At 43.1% G+C, this 27,540-nt stretch overlaps 1 protein-coding gene across 5 annotated transcripts in view; it reads left to right on the forward strand.

Moving 5' to 3' along the window:
- The window catches only part of sh3kbp1 (SH3-domain kinase binding protein 1), a 261,615-nt gene that overhangs the window by 188,611 nt on the left and 45,464 nt on the right, over positions 1-27,540 (forward strand). For all 5 annotated transcript variants that reach the window (XM_078559394.1, XM_078559396.1, XM_078559395.1 and 2 more), the window contains 4 exons: positions 6,642-6,743; positions 12,266-12,317; positions 18,995-19,093; positions 22,216-22,381. In XM_078559394.1, the coding sequence (XP_078415520.1) occupies positions 6,642-6,743; positions 12,266-12,317; positions 18,995-19,093; positions 22,216-22,381 (419 nt within the window). The remainder of the gene's footprint in view (positions 1-6,641; positions 6,744-12,265; positions 12,318-18,994; positions 19,094-22,215; positions 22,382-27,540) is intronic.

The raw sequence follows: 27,540 nt of genomic DNA on the forward strand, positions 1-27,540 counted from the left end.
AATTGAAGAACAGTTAGCGAGTTGCTAACAAGGCATGGACCACACTGGCATCAAAACCACCTCAGCAATAATGTGCATCCTGTCAACTCTGAATATTTGTTTCTTTTCTGTTTCTGCATCCTTGCCCTGTGACCTCCAGCTTCACTCATTATCGTGAGACCAAAAATGTGAACACCAGTGCACCAGCTATAAGCAGTAGAGAGTATTGAGATTGTACACTTTACAACAGCGTCTATGATTATTGAATAATCATATCTTACCGGAATTCCCAATTAGCCACAAATGAATAACTTATTGGGCATTACCCCAATGTAACTGAAATTTCTGGATTTGAGCTCATTAAAAATGTTTTCATATTTAATTACCTTGTAAAATTGTTACTTGATTATCTAGAGGCTTGGGCTAATAAATCAAAGAACATGAGTTCAAATCCCACCATGGGAGTTTGTGAATTTGAATTCTGTATTTTTAATTTTAAAAAACTAGAAAAAAGAAAGTTGGCATCTGTAAAAGTGACTGAGGAAAAACAACTAGTTCACATTATGCCCTCAAAGGAAGGAAACCTGCCGTCTCCTTGAACAATCAGGACCTACATGTGACTCCAGCCCTACACCAAAGTGATTGACTTTTAAATGCTCTCTGAAATGGACTAGCAAGCCACTCAGTTGTATCAAATCACTACAGTGAGTGAGCACCTTCACCACCCAGAATGCAGCAGATCAAGAAGAAGGTCCATTAGTAGCCTGTCGAGGCAATGATGGATGATGATAATTGTCGGACTTTTCACTGACGCCCCCAAGAATGAATTTTTTTTAAATTAAGTACAAAATGAACAAAACTAAATTAATACAGGGACCCTAAAAGAAAGTGGAGAAAATGGATTTGGCATTGTCAATGTGTAGGCAGTGCAGCAAAGGAATTAAAAAATCTAATAGAATACTGGGGTACATAACCAAGATGGTACAATTCTAGAGGTTATGCTGAAACTGTACAGTATGAGGTAAGGGCAGACTTGGAATACTGTGCACTTCTGATTGCCATGGGACATGGATGATTGGTGCAGATGTAGATAAGAGGAACAAGAATGGTTTGGAATGAGTTTGACCTTTACAGGTTTAGTAAGAAGGCAGGAACTGAAACTTTAAAATATTAAAGGTTTTGTATGGAGTAAATACAGAATACAACTTTAAAACAGGGCAATAGAATCTAAGGTCGCAAGTATAAAATAAGACGGAAGTAAATTTGAATTAATAGATATTAGATCAGATGTTAAACCTGCAACCTATAAAGGCAATAGATTCTGCTCCCTGTCACTTGAGTGCCAGAAGGTGGTTCAGAATTCTCTGAGGATAACGGCTTGGAGAAAGAGTTCGAGACCCTCAGTGGAGGAAACACCATTGAAAGTCAGATGAGCTAATCCTTGGAATTAGCCATTGGGCATCCACACCCTACCAGGGTTGATAGAATCACAGTACAGAGCAAGTCAGTGAAAGAGCAATCTTGGACATTCCCAAAAAAAAATAGACTTGCAATTATATGGTGCCTTTCACGGTCACCAAACACCTCAAAACATTTTGCAGCCAACGAGTACTTTCAAATTGTAATCACTGTTGTAATGTAGGAAACATGGCAACCAATTTGTGCATATCGATTGAGGAATAAATTGGCTAGGACACTGTGGCTAAGACCCCTGCTCTTCAAATAGTGCCACAAGATCTTTTACATCCACCTGAGGAGGCAGACAGGGCCTTGGTTTAACATCTCATCTGAAAGACAGCATGTCTGACATGCAGGACTCCCTCAGTACTGCACAGGAGTGTCAGCCTTGGTTTTTGTGCTCAAGTCCTGGAATGGGACTTGTACCCACGGCCTTCTGACTTAGATGTGAGAGTGCTACTGACTGAGTCACAGCTGACGCATGATACCATACAGAATACCAGGACTCAAGTCTTAAATGTGAAGGACACTCACAGGAGCTCAAATCGTAGTCAACTGATGATGAAATTTAGACTGGATTCAGAAAAGACTACACTCTTACAAATTGAGCTGAAGCCAGGAATAATTTATTATATTGGGTAGAAGAGTTACAACTTTAGGAGTGTTCAAAGTGCAGTTGAATGGTCATCTTAGAATGTATTTTTTTAATTCTTTCATGGGGCGTGGGTGTCGTGGATAGGCCAGCATTTATTGTCCAAACCTCATTGCCTTTTAGAAGGTGTTGGTGAGCCGCTGCCTTGAACCGTTGCAGGCCATGTGGTGATGCATCTGCAGCCCTTGTCCTTCTAGGTAGTCGAGGTCGTGGGTTTGGAAGGTGCTGTTGAAGGATCCTTGGTGAGTTGCTGCAGTGCATCTTGTAGATGGTACACACTACTGCCACTGTGAGTCGGAGGTGGGTGGTGGTGGAGGGAGTGAATGTTTGAGGCGGGCTGCTTTTTCCGAATCGTGTCACGCATCTTGAGTGTTGTTGGAGCTGCACACATCCAGACAGGTACAAAATATTCCATCACACTCCCGACTTGAGCCTTGTAGATGGTGGACTGGCTTTGGGGAGTCAGGTTATGAGTTACATGCTGCAGCATTGCCAGCCTCTGACCTCCTCTTGTAGCCACAGTATTTATATGGCTAGTCTAATTCAGTTAACTTCCTGACCAGGATGTCAATCTGTTATGCTCCTGGACGAGGAAGATTGAGCTAGCTTCCCTTCTTTACTCAACCCCCTCGGTTGGTCGCAAGAAGGTTAATTTAAAATAGATCCCTACCCTCATGGATACCTTTTCTCAGTCCAAATGTATTTATGCTTTAGAAGGGGCTAATATAACCAGGCTTTCTTGAGTCAAAGAAAGGGTATGTTTTTTATTTACAAAAAACCTGAGGAAAAAATAATAAAAACGCAACATATATACTCTCAGAAGATGAATCCAAATAAAAGTTAAAAGATATATAAATTAGCCTTTGGCTTGTCCGTGAGGAGTAGATGGCGAAACGCTGCAGCTGTTAAGTTGGGTGATTCTGGTAGAGCTGACTTTGGCAGTTTAGCAGTTGGTTTGGAGACACTTGTTCTGCAAATTAACTGAAAAAGCTGTCCTATTTCCTTTTGATTGTGGCTTTGCTGACTTGTCTCCAGCAATAGAAAGAAAAGAGAGAGCCTTTGCCTACAAGTTGCAAAAGGGTGCTTAGCTGATGATCTTCTGCTGTGACTCTCACTAGCACACCAGAACTAGAACCCACAGATCAGGTCTGCAGTTAGCTTTTAACCCATTTCTTGTGTATTCCTGGAAGAGAAAAAAAACAATGTCTTTCACCCAGAGTCCATTTTTTTTCAACTCGGATTATTTCCACATTCTGAGATGTAACTCAACAGGAGATGGCTTCTGCTGAGATGTGGTAATCAGTCTCCGTTGTCTCTGAGCCTCAGGAGACTAAAACTCAGGCGTTTGCATTTCATCTCTTCCTTTCAAGCGTCTCTGTCTGAAGTCAGCCGTGACGCCTTTTTAGGTGCGACATTCCGTGCTATCTCTAGCTTAGTCAGTCAGGTGTAATCCACATAGGAAATTTACAGAAATTGGTTACTTCACATTCGCAGCCATCTTTGGTTCAGTGTCTTTGCTTGTATGTCTTTTTAAAAAAAAAACACGACTTCCCCAAAAAGTTTAATATGTCCATAAGTAATTTGGGATTCGAATTCACTGGTGTGACAATGGTAACCCTCCCAACCAGTGGAGAGTTTTCCCTCTGATTGCCATTGACACCAGTGGTAGAGCTCCTTAATGCCACACTCTGTCAAATGCTACCTTGATGTCAAGGGCAGTCACTCTCGCCTCATCTCTGGAGTTCAACTCTTTTGTCCATGTTTGAACCAAGGCTGTAATGAGGCCAGGAGTTGAGTGACCCTGGAGGAAGCCAAACTGAGCATCAGTGAGTAGGTGATTGCTAAGCATGTGTTGCTTGATAACACTGTTGATGATCCCTTCCATCACTTTACTGTTAATAGAGAGTAGTTTAATTTGTCCTGCTTTTTGTGTACTGGACATACCTGGCAATTTTCACATAGCCAGGTAGATGCCAGTGGTGTAGCTGGACTGGAAGAGCTTGGCAGTGGCATGGCAAGTTCTGGACACAAGTTTTCAGCACTATTGCTGGAATATTGTCAGGGCCCATAGCCTTTGCGGTATCCAGTGCCTTTAGCTGTTTCCTGATACCACATGGAGTGAATCGAATTGGCTGAAGGCTAGTTTCTGTGATGCTGGCGACTTCAGGAGGAGGCCAAAATGGATCATGCATTCAGCACTTCTGGCTGAAGATGGTTACAAATGCTTCAGCCTTGTCTTTTGCAATGAGCTGCTGGTGACTCCCATCATTGAAGATAGGGATAATTCTGGAGCCGCCTCCTCCAGTGAGCTGTTTAATTGCCCACCACCATTCACGACTGGGTGTGGCAGGACTGCAGAGCTTATATCTGACCTGTTGGTTGTGGAATTGCTTAGCTCTGTCTGTCACTTGCTGCTTTTGCTGTTTGGCACTCAAGTAGCCCCGTGCTGTAGCTTCACCAGGTTGACATCCCATTATTAGGTATGCCTGGTGCTGCTCCTGGCATGTCCCCCTGCACTGTTCATTGAACCAGGGTTGATCCCCTGGCTTGGTGGTAATGGTAGAGTGAGGGATATGCCAGCCATGAGGTTACAGATTATGGTTGAGTACAGTTCTGCTGTTGCTGATGGCCCACAGCGCCTCATGGCTGCCCAGTCTTGAGTTGCTAGATCTGATCGAAACCTATCCCATTTAGCATAGTGGTAGTGGCACACAACATGATAGAGGGTAGCCTCAGTGTGAAGACGGGACTTCATCTCCCCAAGGACTGTGCGGTGGTCACTCCTACCGCTACTGTCGTGGACAGATGCATCTGCGGCAGGCAGGTTGGTGAGGATGAGGCCGAGTATGTTTTTCCCTCTTATTAGTTCCCTCACCACCTGCCGCAGACCAGCCTAGCAGCAATGTCCTTTAGGACTCGGTCAGCTTGGTCTGTGGTGGTGCTACCGAGCTACTCTTGGTGATGGACATTGAAGTCCCACCCAGAGTACATTCTGCATCCCTGCCACTCTCAATGCTTCCTCCAAGTGATGTTCAACATGGAGGAGTACCAATTCATCAGCTGAAGTGGGGGTTGGGGAGGGCGGGGGCGGTATGTGGTAATCAGCAGGAGGTTTCCTTGCCCATGTTTGAACTGATGCCATGAGATTTCATGGAGTCCGGAGTGGATGTTGAGGACTCCCAGGGCAACTCCCTAATGAGTGTATACCACTGTGCTGCCGCCGCTGCCTCTGTTGGTCTGCCTTGCCAGTGGGACAGGACATACCCAGGGATGGTGATGGTGGTGCCTGGGACATGATCAGTAAGGTATGATTCTGTGAGTATGACTATGTCAGGCTGTGAAACAGCGCTCCCAAATTTGGCACAAACCCTCAAATGTTAGTACGGTCAACAGGGCTGGGTTTCCCATTGTTGTTTCTGGTGCCTAGGTCAGTGCCGTGTGATCGGTCCGGTTTCTTTTCTTTTTATTGACTTTTTAGTGGTTTGATACAACTAAGTGGCTTGTTAGACCATTTCAGAGGGCATTTAAGAGTCAACCACATGACTGTGGATCTGGAGTCACAGGCAGGATGGCAGATTTCCTTCCCTATAAAGGACGTTACCGGCCACTGTTTCAGTAACTTGGGTAGTGCCAGTTCAGTGAAACTAGCTGTCAAGCAAAGAGCTGAAATTACGCCAGTAAGTAGAGGCTGAAGTGCAGACTCGGGAATCCAGGGAGAAGGAATCTCGGAGGTTGAGATTGAAACCCTATGAGATGGGCCGTTGTTAAAGCTGTCCGAGTGGGACCGACATTTGGAGAGAATTCCAAGGAGAGATCTTTGAAGGTGAAACTGAGAATTCCTTGTGAGACAGAGTTTCAGTGCGATTGTTTGACTTGGTGTTTACTGACATCTGGGTGGGTTCTTGAGAAATCCATAGGCCCTGTATTGGTTACATCTGTCATTTACTCTGTAGTGTGGTGTTTGACCATAGTTCATCTGTTAATTCCCCTGTACCTCATACTTACCCTGAATGTTAGAGTATAAGATGTGTATTGTAAATTGTTTTTACCTTTCTGAACTTTTCTTGTATATTTTGTTTTTGTTTGTTCAAAATCCGTGGAATCTTGTGGCGTTATTTCAAAAGTAGGTATCGTGAATCTCAACCTGTATCTACTTTAAACAAAGGGTTATTGGTCCCTAACCAGGTCTCCCACCACGTCCTGGGATCTGGCCAAGGATGATAACCCAGAGTAAGGTCCTTGGGATTCACTGATCCTTTAACCAGTTACTTCCCTTCCAGTGCCACTCCCGCACATCGCTTGCCACTCCTGCTCTTGACTCTGTGGGAAATGCTGGCTTCTCCAACCAATGACGTCATAGGGGGAGTGAGGGCCACTGTGACAGGAAGTTTAAATGGTTGACCTCTCAGGCTGCTGAATGTAGCATTCGGACGATGGTATCTGATTTTGGTGAAAATCCATTCATCTGGGAGGATTGGGAACCCTATATAATAGTTATGATTGGCAGGAGAATCTCTAGATCTAGTTCTAATTCTTCATTTCTTTTCTGTAGGAATGTGCAGATGCTGGATGGTGGGAAGGTGAAATCAATGGTAAACGGGGAGTTTTTCCAGATAACTTTGTTAAACTTCTGCCACCTGACTTTGAAAAAGAGGTAAGTGCCTTTCTGCCACCTTGTAACTTGATCTTGTACAGCACTAGCAACTGTTCTTCCATTTTTTAAAGGGGTCAGATAAGTTTATGGAAATGTGCAACTTAATTTATACCCAAAAGACAATTCAACAAAACATGTTGAATTAATTACTGAAGTGTAGAGCACCATCCGTTCTTTTCTGTCTACTGAGACTGTACTTGGAAAGTGTTATTTTCTTGGCAAGAAATTGAGCCTTAAAAATATAAGCAGCTCTTGAAGTAAGAGGTTCAGAGGAGGGGCAGAAATACCATTAGAATGCCTCTAACCAATTTGCTATTTTAATTCATTTGACAATTTTTCTCTATACATTAAGAAAAGCTAAATATTGGATTATTTTTAATGTTGCATAGTGTTTTTTTTTAATAATCTAACTATGGAGTTAACATGGACTTACATTTCTATTATTACTCAGGTAGTTCACTGTTGTTTCAAAGTCACTAATGGTAATGACCCCAAAGATGTAGTGATTTGGTTAGGACCGAGAATACTTGCTTCTGCCTTTGGTGACTAAGGAGTTGGGTACTAAAAGAAGAAAAGGATAAGGGTTAAAAGCCAGCTTTCTGTAAAGCAAAATGATGTCAAAAGTCCAAGGAAAACCATGAAAGCAAGGACTGGGCCTAAATACAAAGCAAATGGAAGTAGCATCTGAATCTATACACCAGGGAAATAATGGGCTGTAACCTCCGACTAGCATCAGAAAATGCTAGCCCGCAGAAATTAGAAGAAATAAACACCTACTTAACTGGTCCGGGGGTGGTGGTCGGGGTGGGGAGGATGGTCAGGAGGATCCTTTGGGGTCAGTTGTGGGGGCTGCTTTGAGAACAGATTGGATAGGCTAGGTTTTTTTTCCCTCTGGAACAGAGAAGGCTTTGGGGAGATCTAATTGAGGAACCTGGATCGAATGGATCGGAAAGACCTATCCCCCTTGTTAGGGAGGTCATTAATCATGAGCCATAGATTTAAAGTGATTGATGGAAGGATTAGAGGGGAGATGAGGAGAATACTTTTGACCCAGATGGTTCTTCTGGAAAGATGCCTGAAAGAATGTTAGAGGAGAAAATGCACATTGCATTTAAAAGAAAACTGCATTATGGACCGAGAGCTGGAAAGTGGGATTAGGCTGGATAGCTCTTTTTGGCTAGCACAGACACAATCAGCCAAATCGCTTCCTCTGTGTTTTAATTTTTTTTAATTTCTGTGTTTCTAATAGTTGTGTATGATGCCGAGAGCTGGCACTGACAAAAACACAGGAAAGGGAACCAGTTGCTTTGAAAGCATGACCCACAAGGGTTCCTGCTGTTGGAAATGGCGTGAAGGGCGTCACAGTCAGCAGTCTGCTTCTACCTCCACTGCGGATGCCCGGGGAGCACAAAGATGTAGCTGCAGGGTTAGGACAGTTAAGGAGAATTAACTCATTTGGAGCCAACCAAATAAACTAAATTAACAAAATGAGGGATAAAATAAACACAGCCCTTAAATTAGAGAACTGCAGAACCAAAGACAAAATTTAAAGGAAACTTACAAATATCAAATCAAAGTGTGATTAAAGGGATCGATAAAACATCCCAGTTAAGGAGAATCAGTTGCACAGCCTGGGCACGGGTGTTAATCACTTGTACATAATGTTCACTATTGTCAATAAACTCCTAAGAATGTCTCCTTGCCTGTGGCTCCTTGTTCTGATGAACAACACTTGTCACTCTGATGTGAAACCTTTCTGCACAAGATAAAAGGCAGGTGTCTCAGTCCAGGGTCTCTTCCCTGTTCTCTGTGTGGCCTTCAGACTACAGTGATGGTCCAGTCTCTCACTCCCTGGAAACATTACTGAGCAGTGCCGGTCATTGCTGCCAGAATGTAGTGGGCAGGCACCACAGAGTTCTCTCATAATCTGTGTGCTCTCAGCACCTTTATGATGGGGCTGGCCCCCATCACACCAGCATCAGTGACCAGTGATGCTGTGCACCAGCTCCTGAAGTGCTGAAAGCGGACACAGCATCAGATGCATCTAAAGTTTCATGGCTGCACCCCTTAGATGGCCCTGATCATGCAGCCAGTGAGCTGCCCTCGACCAGACAGGAGTCAGACATTCTCAGAGGCTTTGTGAAGATCTATGAAGTGCCCTCACTGCATGTTGTCATCATCCTCCTGCGATCGAGCGACTGTTAGGGCCTCTACTGCATCCCCATGACAGGAGCATTCTCTCAGAGGGTATTGATGCTGAGATAAGCCATACTGGAGTCAAACGTTCACTGCTGTGATGTGAGGATCGACGGGAACACCTCACTGCATGTCGTCATCATCCTCCACAAACCTGACAACTGAGGGCCTCCCGAGTGTGCCTGCCTCGTCTAGCCAGTGTGAGAGCCTCACCGCAGTCGTCATCACCACTGAGGACACCCTCACCCTCATCCCTGTCAGCGTCGTCCTCATCGGAGGAGATACGCAGCTCCTCCATCTCCTCCTCAGCCAGCTCCTCACCCTGTTGCAGCGCCAGGTTGTAAAGGACGCAGCAGATGATGACGATGTGTGACACCCTCTGCGGGACAGTATTGCAGGGCTCCACCAGACTGGTCCAGGCACTGGAACCACATCTTCAGCATCCTGATGGTCTGCTCCACCAAGTTGCGAGCTGCTGCATGAGCCTCATTATAGCGTCATTCTGCTACAGTTTGAGGCCACCACACGGGTGTCATCAGCCATGGCCTCTGTGGACCCTGGAAGACTGCAGGGATCTGTGACCGACTGAGGATGTAGGCGTCGTGCACACTCCCTGGAAACTGTGCACATACCTGCAGGATGCGTTTCTGGTGGTCGTACACCAACTGCACGTTCAGTGAGTGGAAGCCCTGGTTGATGAAGTCCACTGAGCGTAGCGATGGAGACCTGAGCGCCACATGAGTGCAGTCAATCGCACCCTGCACCTGTGGGAATCCCGAGATCAGGGCGAATCTAAAGGCCCTGGCATCCTGGCTGTCCCAGTTCCGGGCAAAATGCACAAAGTTGTGTGCCATGGAGAAGCTGGCATCTGTGACCTCATGGATGTATTTGTGGGTGGCGGATTGTGAAATCCCACAGAGGTCACCTGTGGAGCCCTGAAAAGAGCCACTGGCATAGAAATTGAGCACCGCAGTCATTTTCACAGCCACGAGCATTGGATGCCCTCCATGTCCCCTTGGCGCCAAGTCCTGCAGTAAGTGGCAGATGTGAGCCACTAGGTCCCTAGACATGCACAGTGGTCAGCGACACTGGTTCTCAGTCATCTGCAGGAATGGCAGGCGGCGTCTATACACCCTGGGGGTCACTAGGTGCCGACCAGCCACGGCCCCTGGGCAGCGTGTGAGGGAGCCCCTGCTGTCCCTTCTTCATGAGGTTGCTGCTCCTGCCGTTGGCCAGCCAGGTGCCTCAGTTGCTCTCTCCTCCGTCTTCTACGATCTCTATAGGCCATCAGGATCCATGATCCTTACGTGGTCCTTCTGCAGCATGAAAGAGAGAGAGAGATGTGGTTATCATGGCTGTACTTAGCACCTTTCCTGGCCCTGTGTGACCGCCCCTTAATACTTCCAGAGAGTGCTGCTCAACCCTCAGATGGCCAGAGTTGAGTGCGCTGCATAGCTGCCCTGTCAACCTTCGATGTGGGTCCAGACCAGGATGCTGAGATTGGAGGGGGCTGTGAGCGCCTCCAGCAGTGACTGCTACATGGCCAGCGTTGGTGAGGAGACTGTACAACGTGTGCAGTCCAGCTGCTCTGTGGTCCAATTAAGTGGTGACAGACTTGAAGCCTGTGCCGGGCGGGCGGGGTTGGGGGTGGTGTTGGGTAAGGTATGGAGAGCTTGGTGGCCCTTTGGTGCCTCTGCGATGCTTGTGTGGGTGGGCAGGTTAGGAGCCTGACCCCAATCATCAATCATATCACTGTGGTTACGCCCAATCTGTCTTAGTTGCAGAGGCATGGTCAGTTTATACAGGTGTCCCTAATGCGTGGCCATTCCCCACGCTTATCCTGCCCCCCACCTCGATTGCCTGCACGCGGGATGCAGCGCCAGGGCAGCACTCGACCCCACGCCCTTAGCAGTCTCCTGCAGGGCCGGCCAGCACTTGCCCCCGGACACCCTCCACCCCTCAGCAGTCGCATCTGAAGCCAGGCATCAGTTCCCCCCACACCCCTCCCCTGGCGCCCCTGAGGCCTGTAAACAATGGGCAAGCTGTGGAAAACGCTGCTGCTCACTCACCTCAGTTCCCCCAAAGTGAAGGCCGCCAAGTGCACACCGCCTATGTGCTGTTGTGAAACACGTCAGTGTGCTTTCTCGCCGACGTGGACAGACAATACGGTGGGGTTCCAAGAGCCTGGTGGATGACCTTTTAATTATTTGCTAATGTATTACAATTAGCTCCCTGCTGACCGATGGCGAGAAACACGGCCTGCCGTCGGCGGGCTGAGCAGAAGATCGCATCCTGCCGTCGTGAAGTGGGTCCCACCATATTATCCCCGCATGCCACCTATCACGCCCGCCACCATCGGGCTTGGAAAATCCCACCCATGGATGAGGTTTCGTGATAAATGCGAAGGCCGTCTGGGCCCTTCACCTGGCCGCCAACCTTAAGGTTGAACAGGCAGCTCTGTTAATTATTTTAATTGATATCTAAATGGTCTTAATAGGCGTTTGACAGTTCAGCGGGTGCACAGCTGACTCCGGCACACACCCGCCGAACTGAAGATCTGAATGACACGCGGTGACGTTGGACGCACGCCCGACATCACCCTGCGTCATTTTATGCATCGGCGAGCGGGGCCTGCCCCCGCCGCCAACCCGAAGATTCTGGCCTTAATGTTGTCGATTGGAAGTGGATTGAGGCAGTCTAATCTAATCTAAATTGGCAGTCAGCAGCAAGTGGAGATTTTATCTCCTCAATCTGGGATAAATTCAGATCTCGCTCCCAGAGCTGAAAGGAAAGTATGCATTTTCACAAGGGTTGTCTGAAAGTTGGAGAGACCAAGGCTGTTATATCTGGCTAAGATCAGTTAACTGGGGAACAAATGTGGGATTTTCTTGGCTCAGCTATTCATTGAAGGCGCTTTCAATAGAGTTGATTCCTGTACCTGAGGAGTCCTGTTGTAAGAAGATAATCTGTACGCAATTTGAGCATAAAAGTTAATCCCCGACTACATACTCAGCACTACCATCCTGCATTGTTATTATTTGTGGATTGTGTTTGTAAAGTCCACAAGATGAATTCTATGCTTCAGAATTCTGACTTTTTTCTCCCAACTGAAATCATTTTATACAGGAGGAACATTGAACTTTTCTGTGTTGTTGAGCTTTTTTTTAAAACATTCACGTTCACCTAGATAGGATGTTACACCATCAGTGTTAGGACACTATAGTTCCGCTAAGTTATTGTCTAGCATTTTTTGGGACACAGCATATATTGTAGTTTTGAATTGAATGTGTGCCCATCAATATTAACTTGCTTATTGTATTCCCTAGCGACCTAAGAAGCCTCCACCTCCTTCGGCTCCAGCTGTCAAACCATTATCAGGTAATATTTATTAGTTATAAATTATTCCAATTAATTGAAGTATAAATAAATGCAACGTACCATTTCCTCCGATTGCACAAGACTTGTTCAAAAGTACTACCAAGTTCGATCCACAAAAGTTGTTTGAAATAATAATTCCATCAAATCTGGACAATCTCCTGTCAAATTTCACCTAAAGGTAGCAGCAAATAATTAATTTACCTTGGTGCAAAATGTACATAAATATTCTCTATTCTTAGTAGATTGAATTATTTAATGGTAGAATAAATGTGTTTTGATACAAAAGATTTGCAAATTATCAGATTATTTTCTATTAATTTTTTTTTAAAAATGAAGCTTATCATTTTTAGCAAACTGACCTATGTTTGAAATTAATCTTATGTAAGGTGGGAATGCCTAACCTCCCACTGTAGGGTAACACTTGGCCTCCCATGCACTAGCAACTGCTTACATTTTTTATTTGCCGTTGTTTCCTCTTTTGATTTTGTATGCCGTGGGAACACTGAGTATCAACAGCTTGGAAGTTTCAAATTAATAAGAAATAAAAACAGATAAACTCAAGGAAGATGATGATGTAATGTTCGCATACTTTGCTCTAACAATATAACAGATTTGTTGATTTTGCTATTTTGCTACTTAATTGCTCCTGATTATGCCTGGCCACAAACTGGGAAATTCCTTTGTTGAGCATTAGTGGTATGCCATCTAGTGGGCATTCTCCATTACTAGTGATGGGCTGTTTTTTATGAATAAACCCCAGCAGGTATGAAGACTGCTGTGTATAATTTCTCTTCAGAATTGTACAGATTGCTGTTGTATATCTGCTTTATTGCCTGGTAAGAAGAATAAGGTTTTCAAAGAACTTCACACATATTTATATCCACTCATTCTTTCTCTATCTCCGTGCGTGTCTCTCTCTCTCTCTTTTCACCCTCTTTTCCCTCTCCCTTCCTTCCTCCTTCACTCTGGCGTCCATCAATATCACAGGAACACACTGCAGAAACTGGACTGGGCTGAGTTCCCCTCTGATTTTACCATCCTATAGGGAATAAATGCAGTCTGCTTGCTACTTTCCCTTCATTTAATTTGGAAATAAATGCGGTTGTGAGTTTGCATCACACTGCTGCAGTTTGGTACATACATTCAAAAGCACTTTCCTTTTGCTTTGAGAGTTTAAACATTTGAAAGCTAGGTCAAAAGTTGTGATTAACAAGGGTGAAAGATTGACCTATTAGCCATATTTTCAAAATGTACATTTTATAAACATTCTGTTTTCAGCAAAGAGAAAGCAAAAATTTGGAATAAAGCATGGCCCATTTAAATGCTAGCAGAAATACTTCTGCACCTTTTCATTGTACAATCCTCATGCAAATCTCATGTTCAGACATAATCAATGAGATCACCTGATGATCTAACCCTGTCAGAGCTGCTTGTGGTCTGTTCCTGTCAGTGACACTACCAGTTTGATTCTGTTGAGTGAAATAATTTCAGTAGACATTTAGTTTTTTTCACAAAATCATAGAATAGTAACAGCACAGAAGGAGGCCATTCAGCCTATCCAGTCTGTGCTGGCTCTGCAAGAACAATGTAGGTAGTCCCATTCTGTGGACCTCTTCCCTGCAGTCCTGTAATTTTTTTCCCTTTAGTTGTTTATCCAATTCCCTTTTGAAAGGCACAAATGAATCTGCCCCTGCCACCCTTTCAAGCACATTACAGATGCATAAAAATGTTTTTCCTTATGTCGCCTTTAGCTCTTTTGCAGTCACTTTAATCTGTCTTCTGGTTCTTCGGTCCTTTCGCTAATGGGAACAATATATCTCAACATATACAAAAATATGTCTATTTATTGAACCCTCATAGTTTTGAACACCTCTGTCAACCTCATTTCAACCTCCTCCAGGAACAATAGCCCCAGCTTCTCTAGTCTATCCACATAACTGAAGCTTCTCATCCTTGGAACCTTACTTGTAAATCTTTTCTGCACCTTCTCTAAAGCCCTCTGATCCCTTGCTAAAGTGCTGTACCCAGAATTAGGCACAATACATTAGTTGAGGCTGAACTAATGTTTATAAAGGTTCATCATAACTTCCTTGCTTTTGTTGTGTATGCCTCAATTTATAAAGCTGAAACTTGCATATGCCTTTTTAATCACTTTCTCAACCTACCCTGCCACATACGATAAAGAAGAAAAAGTGTGCTTATGATAGGTGTCAGCTGGAAAATACAATTAAGAACCAAGAGGAATACAGAAGGTTCAGAGGGGATGTGAAAAAGCATATTAGAGAAGCGAAGAGGGATTATGAGAAAAGACTCATACTGAAAAGACTGCAGCCAACATAAAGGGGAATTCTAAAATCTGCTATAGGCATATAAATAGTAGAAGGGCGGTAAGAAGAGGAGTAGAGCCAATTAGGGACCTAAAAGGGAATTTAGACATGGATGAAGGGGCCATGGCTGAGGTATTAAATGAATAATTTGCATCTGTCTTTACCAAGGAGTTAGATGCTATGGTGACAGACGAGGAAACTCTGTCACTAGAAGGGTTCAAAATTGATAAGGAGAAAGTGTTGAATAGACGTCGATACTTAAAGTTGACAAGGCACCGGGACCGGATAAGATGCATCCATGGATATTGAAAGAAGTGAAAGTAGAAATTGCAGGGGCACCGGCCATAATTTTTCAGTCTTCCCTAGACTCAGGGGTGGTGCCAGAGGACTGGAGAATTGCAAACATTTACACCCTTGTTCAAAAAAGTTGTAAGGATAAGCCCAGCAATTACAGCCCAGTCAGTTTAACTTCAGTGGTGGGCAAGATTCTCAAAACAATTATTCGAGATAGAATTGGTAGTCACATGGACAAACATGGGTTGAGAAGGAAGAGCCAGCATGGATTTCTAAAGGGGAAATCATGTTTAACTAACTTGCTGAAGTTGTTTGAAGAGGTAACAGGAAAGGTCAATGAGAGTAATGCTGTTGATGTGGTGTACATGGACCTTCAAAAGGCATTTGACACAGTGCCACACAACAGACTTGTGAGAAAAGTTATTGCTCATGGAATAAAAGGGACAGTAGCAATGTGGATTCAAAATTGGCTGAAAATTAGGAAGCAGAGAATAATGGTCAATGGTTATTTTTTCAGCTGGAGGAAGGTGTGTAGTAGAGTTCCCCAGGATTGGGACCCTTGCTTTTCCAGATGTATATTAATGGTCTAGATCTTGGTGTGCCAAAGACAATTTCAAAGTTTGTGGGTGATGTAAAGTTTGGGAGTATTGTAAACTGCGAGGAGGACAATGTAGAACTTCAAAAGGACATAGACAAGTTGGTGGAGTGGGCAGATATGTGGCAGATGAAGTTCAATGCAGAGAAATGGGAGGTGATGCAATTTGGTAGGAAGAACATGAACAGACAATATAAAATAAGGGGTGACATTTTGAAGGGGGTGCATGAGCAGAAAGACCAGGATGTATATGTGCATAGATCATTGAAGGTGGCAGGACAGGTGGAGAGAGCAGTTAATAAAGCATACGGTATCCTGGGCTTTATTAATAGGGGCATAGGGTACAAGAGCAAGGAAGTTATACTGAATTTATCTAAGACACTCTTTAGACCTCAGCTGGAGTATTGTGTACAGTTCTGGGCACCACATTATAGGAAGGATGTGAACACACTGGAGAGAGTGCAGAAGAGGTTTACAAGAATGGTTCCAGGGATGAGAAACTACAGCTATGAGGATAGATTGGAGAAGTTGGAACTATTCTCCTTGGAGTCAAGAAAGCTAAGGGGAGATTTTATAGAGATGTTCAAAATCATGAGGGGGCTGGACAGAGTAGATAGGGAGAAGCTGTTCCCGCTTGTAAAAGGATCAAGAACGAAAGGCACAGATTTAAAGTGATTTGCAAAAGAAGCAAATGTGATGTGAGAGAAAAGCTTTTTCACACAACGAGTGAATCGGGTCTGGAATGCACTGCCTGGAAGCGTGGAGGAGGCAGGTTCAATCGAGGCATTAAAGAGGGAATTAGATGATTGTTTCTATTCAAACAATCAATGTGCAGGGGTACAGGGAAAAGGCAGAGCAATGGTACTAGGCCATAATGCTCATATTTAGAGCCAGTGCAGACACGATGGGCTGAATGGCCTCTTTCTGTGCATTAAAATTCTGAGATTCTGTGATTCAACGATTTGTGCATATGTGCCCCCAGATCTCTGTTCTTGTACCTCCTTTAAAGTTGTGCCCTTCAGTTTTATATTGCCTGTCTTCGTTCTTTCTACTAAAATTGCACCAACCGTATCAATTCACGCTTCCCTTCGTTATATTGCTTTGGCACATGTTTGCCAATTTCACCAGCTTGTCCATGTCCTCTCGAAATCTTATCACTACCTTCCTCACAGTTCACTATACGTCCAAGCTTTGCATCATCAGCAAATTTTGGATTGTGCCCTGTACACCCAAGTTATTAATATAGGTTAAGAAAAGTAAATTTGCAAAAGAAAATGGGCGGTGTGCGCACTGAGTGGTGTTCAGTGCTCTCTTCATGAGTTGCCTCATGACTAAACTATTTTCTAGTGTATGCAGTTTGTGCGCAGTTTGTGTGTGGGCCCAGGGCATAGTAAGAAAACAGGTGTTTGTGGGGAGAAAAGGGACATGTGTAATACAGCACCTCTTGCACAATGTTAGTAGTGTCGCTAGCTCAATTACGCAAGAGAAAAGACTGGAAAAACCCAACAGGCCAGATGGGATTTATAAAGAGGAATGGCAGTTTGTGACATTTTGGGTCTGTATCTTTCATCAAATTTGGGCGGCTTATGACAGGTGTCAGGTTGCTATTGGGCTAGATCTTCTCTATGGGATCTGGAACTGAATGCAGCATGGACTGATGGGATGAAGGTTTCTCCTTTCTTTCAACCCATTGTGAATTGAATTTTGCAGTTTAAGTACATTCCTGGTGAGTCCACACATGAAACTCTGTCTTGCTCATTGACCTCCTGAAGAATGATAAATATGAGAAATAGAAACAATGTAATGGAAATTTTAAAAATGTTAAAATGAGTGGAGGAAAAATAAGGGGCAGAAGGATGGAAAGATTAAACGGGGAAGAAGAAAATTTAAGTGAACAGCAAAAAGAAAATGTGAAAGCTGTTGGGTAAAGTTTACTAAGGTTTTTCCAGAGTCTTGGGATGTGGACATACAGGCTCTGTAAAAGTAGTGGTGGGCCTGCTTACTTGGTCACTTCAGAGGTCAGTTAAAAGTCAAACCCATTTCTGTGGGACTGGCGTCACATGGCCATATTGGGTAAGGACAGCAGGTTTCTTTCCCTGGAGGAAAGCCTATTGTGTTTTGTTGAGTCTGACAGCTCCATGATAACTTTCACTAGTACTTTAATTGAGTTTTTAGTTCAAGTTGTTTAAACTGCACTATTAACCCAGGTTTCCGGTTTACTGCTTCAAGAACATAACCACTACATTATAGTACTACTACTCATGGATGCGCATAAATGTATTCCATAATACGTACTTTTGTCTCCGTACTAATTTTGGTTGAAATTTCAAGGTCTTTGTACATTTTTCAAAATGCAATAGAATAATTATCTGAGCAGGTAAAAAATGCAGCGCTATGAGGAAAAGGCAGGTGAGTGGGATTAGCTGAGTTGCTCTTACAGAGACCTGGCATGGACATGACAGGCCAAATGTTGTCCTTCTGTGCTGTAACCACTTTATGATTTGGAGAGGACAACTTTGACTTTTTTGCCTCATGGTTCTTTTATCAAGACAGTCAGAAAGCAGTATTTTATATGAACTGAATTCGAGCACCAATGGAACACCAATTAGGGACACTCGGATTAGACGATTTGAAATGCATAAAACATAACTCAAGTAGCATTTCATGTCACCCAGAGCCCAATAGACTTGCTACTTGTTCATCCATATAACTGTCAGAAATGATTATCTGTCAGACTGGTCAGAACTATCCTGCTCTGACAATTCCTCCACTGAGAACAGGAAGGCACTGTTGGCTCATAGGGAAGTCAAACACCTTGGTCTCAAGTCCTGAAAAGAGCCACGGCAAAGCAGGCAGTAAACTAAATGGTTAGGAAGAAAAGCACAGTAATAAAACCTGCAGGGGCAGAGCCCAGTTTCACTCACTCATTTGCAGTGGCATTTCCTGCTCAGTCTAAAATTCGGTTTTGAGATTGATGGAATTTTATGGAGTCCATTTGTTTTTGTGGAGTAATGTGGGGGGTAAACAATCATCCTTAGTAACTTGTGGTGTAATGGGTCTAATATTTAAATGAAGTCTCCGATCATTTAGCAGCAAAAACTATGTGTTTTCTTTTCCTCAACTGAAATCAATGGCAGAACACCACTCAGCCCAGTTGGTGGACTGAGTCAGTAGTGCTCTGTGATGCGGACACCCATCGGAAGGGCAGCTTTAATAAAGCAAGGCAGAAAATTGCAGTCATCCCCTTCCCAGAACAGAGCAATTTGCTGATGATTTGTTTCACCTACAGGCTTGGTAGAGAACTAAGAGAAGCTGTTGTTTATTCTGACAGTTGTTCAGCAAGTTGATGTTTCTGCAAGTTTACCATGCTGGCAACCACTGTTTTGTGCATGTGTGGATTTTTCTAGGTTCTTTTAACACTAGCTTCTGTAATAAAGCATTAGTCACTTTTGATTTGCTAGGATCCAAATTTGAGGGTTCGCTAGTAGACAAAAAGAATGAAGCAAAAAGGATGCCTCCAGAAAGACCGGACTCTCTGCCAACTAGGATGGAGGACAAAGGTATGAAACCTGCTATCTGTTTAAACTCTGGGATGGTTTAGCTCTGAGTGGTTGCCTGACAGGTGTAACACATTTGAGATGCACTGAACATATGGAGGAACAGCTATGCATATTTTTCCTGTCCCAACATCACTTTGGTTGAGATGGGCCAACCAGGAACAGGTACAGTGGTGTAATAGTTATATTACAAAACTAGTAATTCTCAACCAGAACCGATCATCAATAGTACATCAACCAAAATCCTGTCATTGCAGTTTGGGATATTGAGTTTTTAAAAATATTGGAAGTAATAAGCATTTTTTTAAAAGTCAAGCTTTTGGATTGTTATAAACATTTAAGTGGTTCAATGATGTCCTTTAGGGAAGAAAACCAGCTGGTTTGACCTAGAAGTGACAAGTCCTACAGCAGTATGATTGACTCTGAATTGGCTGAGCAAGGCAGTCAAACTGTTACCAGCAGTTCAAGACGAAGACCCACCATCAACTTCTCAAGGCAATAAATGCTGGCTTTGTCCATACCCTGACAATTAAAAAAAATACGTGGGCCAGAATTTTTCTGTCGGCGAGTTGGGGACAGAGCCCGCTCGCCAACACGGGATGACATTGGGAGGAACCCCCGATGTCATCCCGCCCCATTTAAATATTCAGGAAGGCGGGCGGACAGCGAAATCAGCGTCCGCCTGCCAACCTGTCAATGGCCAATTGAGGCCATTGACAGGATAATTAACCCAATTAAAGGCCCTGCCCATCCAACCTTAAGGCTGGCAGGCAGGCCAGGAGCCCCAGCGGGCTTCTGAAAAAACATGAAACCTCATCCACTGGCGGGATGAGGTTTCATGTCTGTTTTTAAAAACTTTAATAAACTTCATGCAATATCTATTAACATGTACCATCTCATGTGACATTGTCACATGAGGGGGACATGTTAATAATTTTTTTATTTTGCTATTTTTTACGTTTATTAAACTTTCAGCGCTCTCCCTGAGACAGCACTTTGACAGTTGGGGAATCCCTCCCGTCGGGCAGCCCGCTGGGTGGGCCTTAATTGGCCTGCCCACTCAAAATGGTGGTGGGGCCCATTTCGGCGGCTGAGTTCGGCTGCCCACCCGCCCATCGAGGGCAAAATTCTGTCCGTGGTACCTTTGCCCAGTGCACCATTAACAGATTCGTAGGATAATAGTTTTGTTCATCTTAAAAATGTAGTGATATTCTCCAAAATATTTCTTTACTACCCTTATGGAAGCAGGGCTTATAAATTGCTTTACAAGGCAATTAGATAGTTGCCTGAGAAAGATGAATATTAAAGTATATGTTGGAACAGAGGGCAAATTAGATTAGACTGGATGTTCAAATGGAACAAATAGAGGCACAGACTTGAAGGCCCAAATAAGCTATTTCTGGGTGTAATATTCTGATTCTGTCTCAGACTAGTTCATCGTAAACAAGTAGCTGGCTGTAAAAATTATTGTATTATCACACCAGTTTACTAATTCAGTGATAAGCTTATACCAGCTGAAAAATACCAAGTTAATCGTTGTTAACCAAAGCAAAGCTAGTAATTTGCTGTGCCATCATACAGCCTCTAACCATAGGAGTAGGCCACTCAGCCCCTTTAGCCTACTCCGCTTTTCAGTTAGACCATAGCTGATCTGTATCTCAATTCCATTTTACTCACTTTAGCTCCATCTCCTTTAATGCCCTTACCTAACAAAAAATTTATCAATCTCAGTCTTGAAGGTTTTAATTGACACAGCATCAAAGGCTTTTTGGGGATATAGTTGAGAATTCCCACAGCCCCTTTGTATAGAAAAGTGTTTCCTGACTTTCCCTTCTAAATTGCCTAGCACTAATTTTAAGATTACAAAGCACCAAGACTTGATAATGTTTTACAGACTGCTTGTGGCACAGAAGTGATAAAATAACCACGTATGCTGTAATACATCGGTACTTATGGGCTCTCTGCTGAAGTAGCCTTGGGCTTTATTTGGCACCAACTACAATGGTATATTTTAGTTTCTCTAGGGGTGGTGGGGGAAGCAGTGTTCATGTGATTTACCCTCATTTTTATCTTTTTCCTGGCCATACAGTTGAAATCAAGAGCTTAGAATTTCAGAAGCTGTATGTGTATTTTCTTTAATTAATGAGTAACATGGCCAGCAGAGTAAATTCCCCATTGTTTGAGCAGTTTACTGATAGTGAGTGAGGGTTAATCAGTTTTGCGCTTCACATTGGCAAACTCAAAAGCAATTGCATTGAATTAGCTCTGGAAATCAGCATTTAGTATCTCTTTCATGTAGAATTCAGGCCATGTCTATCTTGTATAAATTACTGGAGTTTTATCATTTTAGTTGAACAACGTTCCTAGATGAAAGCATAAAAGCAAAAAACTGTGGATGCTAGAAATCCAAAACAAAAACAAAAATACTTGGAAAAACTCAGCAGGTCTGACAGCATCTGTGGAGAGGAACACAGTTAACGTTTTGAGTCTGTATGACTCTTCAACAGAACTAAGGAAAAATAGAAAAGAGGTGAAATATAAGCTGGTATAAGGGAGGGTGGGACAGGTAGAGCTGGATAGAGGGCCAGTGATAGGTGGAGATCACCAAAAGATGTCATAGACAAAAGGACAAAGAGGTGTTGAAGCTGGTGATATCTAAGGAATGTGATAATAAAGGTACAGATAGCCCTAGTGGGGGTGGGGTGGGGGGAAGGGATCGAAATAGGCTAAATGGCAAAGATAAAACAAAGATAAAACAAAACTTTCCTAGATGTACTGTTTAGAGCACAAAAGCCCAGCCTTCTGTTGAAAATGAAGCAGCTGAGAATTTCAGAAATGTTTTTGTGATATCAGTTGCATTTTTGTCAATCCCTGGACTTGGCATCAATAGTGCCATCTCCCAGTGCCTACCAATCTGATAGCCAATGTAAGTGAATGCTACTTCGAACAGCTGTAAGTTTATTTGGGAAACTGCCTTGAATAAGATATGGTTGCATAAATAATTCTGATCTAATTTGCTTGTTAAAAGCAGTATTTATCCACTTGTATACTTGAGGAATTTATTCAGAATTGTTTTGTAGACTGTTGGGAAGAAGGGCCCCTAATGTTTGTTTGCTTATTTTTAGAAGAAAAGTCAGAAAGAGATCAGAAATCTATAGAACTGTCTAAGCCCTCAGTACCCGCAATACCACCGAAGAAACCTTTGCCTCCCAAGACCAATTCTTTGAACAGACCAAATACATTGCCACCTAAAAGGCCAGAGAGACCAGCAGCACCCACAGCTCATGCCAGGTATGTTTGTCATCTGTCGACAGTTTAAGTTTTCTTTATTGTAACATAGAGTTATTCCAATTTCCTATGATTTAAAAATGTCATATTGCAAAGATTCTTTCGGTCTATATTACAAAATACTTGGAAGCATTTTTTATGGCTCTACCAAAGTTTTCTCTGACAATTTAAATTCACTTGGCACTTTTAGCATAGTGAAATGTCCTAAGGTGCTTCACAGGTATTAGGGCAGATGACCAAAAGCTTAGTCAAAGAGGTCAGTATTAAGGAGCATCTAAAAGAAGAGAAGTAGAGAGGTTTAGGTAGATAATTCAAGAGCTGTTAGAATATTGGCAGTTGAAGGCTTGACTGCCAATGGTGGAGAGATTAAAATCAGGAATATTCAAGGGCAGAATTAGATTAGTGCAGATACCTTGGAAGGTTGTGAGGCTGGAGGAGATTACAGAGAGAGGGAGATAGGGATGGGCAAGACGATCGAGGGATTTGAAAACAAGGATGAAAATTTTAAAATTGAAACATTGCTTATATGGGAGTGAGTGTACGTCAGCATCCACAGGAGTGATGGGAGTTTGGTCTCACCAAAACCCTGTACAATTATAGCAAGACTTCTTTTATTCGTGTACTTCAATCCCTTGCAATAAAGACCTTCATTCAATTTGCCTTCATAATTGCTTGCTGCACCTCTGCGTGCTAACTTTGTGTTCCTTGTATGAGCATACCCAAGTCTCTGAACATCAACACTTAGAAGTTTCACAACTTTAAAAAAAAAACTGCTTTTTTGCTGTTATGACCAAAGTGAACAAGACTTGGTATAAGTTAGGACAAGAGCAACAGAGTTTGAGGTTATGTAGGCAGAACATGGGAGACCAACCAGGAATGTATTGGAAAAGTCAAGTCTAGAGGTATAGATGAGGGTTTTGGCAGCAGATGAATTGAGGCATAGGTGAACTTGGGTAATGTTGCGCAGGTGAATATAGGAATTCTCTCTTCTAGTGTCCTTCTCCCACCTCTGCTGTGATTGAGAGACTTCAGTCTCCAGCTGAGTCTGTATCTGGCCAGACTATTCAGAAGAGAAATTCTCTGCTGCTTTTGGATTTCATTGTGTCCTCCAATTTTGCAACTGAGTCTGTAAATCTCCTGATCTTCCTTCCTATGAAAATATTCACGATATTCTACCCTCAAACAGCTTCTGGACTCGCTTCATCTATTTCCAAACTCAGACAACACCTCTTTGAAGCTTCATGGTGATTCCATCCTTGCTAAGTCATCATTATTCCACCCTTGCTAAGTCATCGTTATTCCACCATTGGACCTCTGACTCTAACTCTGGACTTCTTCCTATTTCACGTCTACTATCATGTTTTTATGTATCCTAATTTCTGTGTAACTAAACCTATGTAACTTTTGCTCTCCCTGCGTCTATTCAAGAGCACAAAAAATAGGAGCCTGAGGAGACCATATGGCCCATCGAGCCGGCTGTGACATACGGTGTGTTGCATGACTGATCTTGGGCTACAACTCCATTTTCCTGGCAGTCCCCCATATCCCTCAATTCCCTGAGACATCTAAAATCTGTCCATCCCAGCTTTAAATGTATTCAAGGATGGAGTATCCGCAACCCGCTAGAGTAAAGAATTCCAAATATTCACAACCCTTAGAATGAAGTAATTTCTCCTTGTCTCAGTCTTAAATGATTGACTCCTTATCATGAGACTGTGCCTCCATGTTTTAGACGACGCAACCAGTGGAAATAATCTCTCAACATCTAACCTATCAAGCCGCTTCAGAGTTTTGTAGGTTTTGATGAGATCTCTAATTGTTCTAAACCTCCAGAGAATATAAACCCAATTTATTCAGCCTCTCATCATAAGACAACCCCCTCATCCCAGGGACTAATTTAGTGAACCTACACTGTACCGCCAGACCTGCACAGTATTCCAGATGTGGCCTCACCAAAACCCTGTACAATTATAGCAAGACTTCTTTATTCGTGCACTTCAATCCCTTGCAATAAAGACCAACATTCAATTTGCCTTCATAATTGCTTGCTGCACTTGCATGCTAACTTTGTGTTCCTTGTATGAGCACACCCAAGTCTCTTTGAACATTAACTCTTAGAAGTTTCCAACTTTTAAAAAAAAAACTGCTTTTCTGCTGTTATGACCAAAGTGAATAACTTCACAATTCCCTACATTATACTCCATCTGCCGTCTTGTTGCCCGCTCACTTGACCTATCTATTATCTCTTTGCAGCCTTTCTGTGCCCTTACCACAGCTTACCTTTCCACCTAGCTTGGTATCATCAGCAAACTTGGAAGCACTACTCTCTGTCTCTTCATCTAAGTCATTAATATAAATTGTAAATAGCTGAGACCCCAGCACTGATCCTTGTGGCACTCTACTATTCACTGTGTGCCAATTTGAAAAAGCCCCATTTATGCCCATTTCCTGCTTTCTTTCCATTAACCATCAGTAAGGGGCGCATGAGGAGACAGGTGCTTGGGAATTCAGTGCACAGGGGAAAAGAGGTGTCGTATATATAGGAATTATTCTGTTAATTAAGTGAGTAATTAAATTATATTAACTAACTAACGTAACCAACAATGGCAGGACAGGTGTTATGTTGCAGCTGTGGAATGAAGGAGCTTTTCGGCGCTGAGACAATCCAGACAAACACATCTGCAGGAAGTGTAAGCAGCTAGAGGAATTCTGGATTGGGATTATTGATCTGGAAGCTGAACTGTAGATACTGTGCAACATAAAGGGGGGGAGAAATAACCTCACGCCTCTGAGAAGTGGGTCGTCTATTTTGGTCAGCTGTGAGGGGCAGGAGGATATGACCGTGAGTGAGGCAGGTAATGGGACTGAGCAGACAGTAGTGGAGGAGCCCCAGACTTTGCAATTTTCAAACAGGTTTGAGGTGCTCGCAACCTGTGTGGACGAAAGCGAGATATGCAAGGTGGATCAGCAGGCTGGCCATGGCACCATGGAACAGGAAGCCGTTCAAGCGGAGGGCAGCATACAGGAATGTAGTGGTATTGGGGGATAGTATAGTGAGGGGGATTGACACTGTTTTCTGCAGCAAAGAGCAGGAGTCCAGAAGGCTGTGTTGCCTGCCTGGTGCCAGGGTTCGGGCATCTGCTCAGGATTGGAGAGGAACGGGGAGGGGGAGGATCCAGTCATCGTGGCCCATGTAGGTACCAATAACATAGGCAGGACAAGGAAGGAGGTTCTGCATAGTAAGTATGAGAAGCTAGGTAACAAATTAAGAAGCAGAACCTCAAAGGTAATAATCTCTGGATTATTACCTGAGCTACGTGCAAATTGGAATAGGGCAAATAAGATGAATGCATGGCTCAAAGAATGGTGTGTGGGAGAAGTGGGTTCTGGTTCATGGGGCACTGGCTCCAGTACTGGGGAAAGTGGGGGCTGTACTGTTGGGACGGTCTACATCTGAACCATACTGGGATTTGTGTTCTTGTGAATCACATGGCTAAGGAAGTAGAGAGGGCTTTAAACTAAACAAGGTGGGTGAGGGATCAAGCTTGGGTAGATGTAGCAAATCAAGGGGTAGAATCAAGGTAGGATGCCATAATGGTAATTTGAGAAATGAGGTTTATAAAATAGCAGGAGAGACAGAGAGCTAAAACCTAAGACAACACCATTAGTCAAGTCTATATGTTAGAAAGATAAGAAAAAGACAAAACTAAAGGCTCTGTACCGGAATATGGGTAGCATTCGTAATAAAGTAAATGAATTGATAGCGCACATTGAAATAAATAAATATGATTTGATAGCCATTACGGAGATGGGGCTGCAGGATGACAAGGATTGGGTCCTGAATTTTGAGGGGTATATGATATTCAAGAAGAATAGAAAGCCAGGTAAAAGTGGAGGGGGGTAGCACTGTTGATCAAGGATGGCATTGGTGCAATAGTCAAAGATGACCTTGATTCAGTAGATTACGGTGTCGAATCGGTTTTTTTATCCTCTATAGTGAAGACAGAAGCAAAATATTTGTTCATTTCATCCACCATTTCCTTATAATCTACTATTTGCTCCCCACTGTCGCACTCTGTAGGGAGAGAAGTCACTAGTGGGAGTGGTCTACAAGCCCCCTAACAGTAAATACAATGTAGGACAAAGTATGCAAAAAGAAATATTGGGTGCTTGTGATAAAGGGACAACAATAATTATGGGTGATTTTAATCTACATATAAACTGGAAAAATCAGGTTGGCAGTAGTATCCTGGATGCTTTCTAGATTTTTTTTTTAGAGCAGCACTTTCTAGAACCAACCAGAGAGCAGGTTATGTAAGACTTGGTATTGTGTAATGTGACAGGATTAATTGATTACTTCAGAGTAAAGGCACCCCTAGGTATCAGCGACCACAATATGATTGAATTTTACATCCGGTTTGAAAGGGAGAAGAGTGGGCCTAAGACTAGTATTTTAAACTTAAATAAGGGCAACTGTGTGGTCATGAAAACTGAGCTAGCTGAAGTGAGCTGGGATATAAGACTAGAGGATAGATCACTAGAGAAGCAGTGGCAGACATTTAAGAGGATATTTCAGAATATTCAGAATAACTATATTCCTACAATAAAGAAAAAAATCTAAGGGCAGGATCCACCATCCGTGGTTAACTAAAGAAGTTAAGGAAAGCATCAAACTTAAGGAAAGAGCGTAAAACTACACAAAGATGAGTGGCAGGTCGGACGATTGGTCAGAATATAAAGAACAGCAGAAAATGACAGAGGTTAATCAGGAGAAAGAAATAAGAGTTGAGAGGAAGCTAGCTAGAAATGTAAAAACAGGTAGCAAGCGTTTCTACAGTTATTTAAAAAGCAAAACAGTAAATTAAATGAGTGTTGTTCTTCTAGAGAGTGAGAATGGGGAGTTGATAGTAGATAATAAGGAAATGACGGATGAAGTGAACAAACATTTTGCTTCTGTCTTCACTATAGAGGATACAAAAATATTCCAGTAATAGCTGTAAATCAGGAGGTGAAAGGGAGAGAGATGGTAAAATTACAATCACCAGGAAAGTGGTAGTGAGCAAATTGATGGAGCTGCGGGCTGACAAGTCTCTGGGTCCAGATGGATGTCATCCTGGGCTCTTAAAAGAGGTGACTAATGAGGTGTTGGATGCGTTGGTGTT

The sequence above is a fragment of the Cetorhinus maximus genome, chromosome 16 (assembly GCF_964194155.1).
Source record: "Cetorhinus maximus chromosome 16, sCetMax3.hap1.1, whole genome shotgun sequence".
NCBI lineage: Eukaryota > Metazoa > Chordata > Chondrichthyes > Lamniformes > Cetorhinidae > Cetorhinus > Cetorhinus maximus.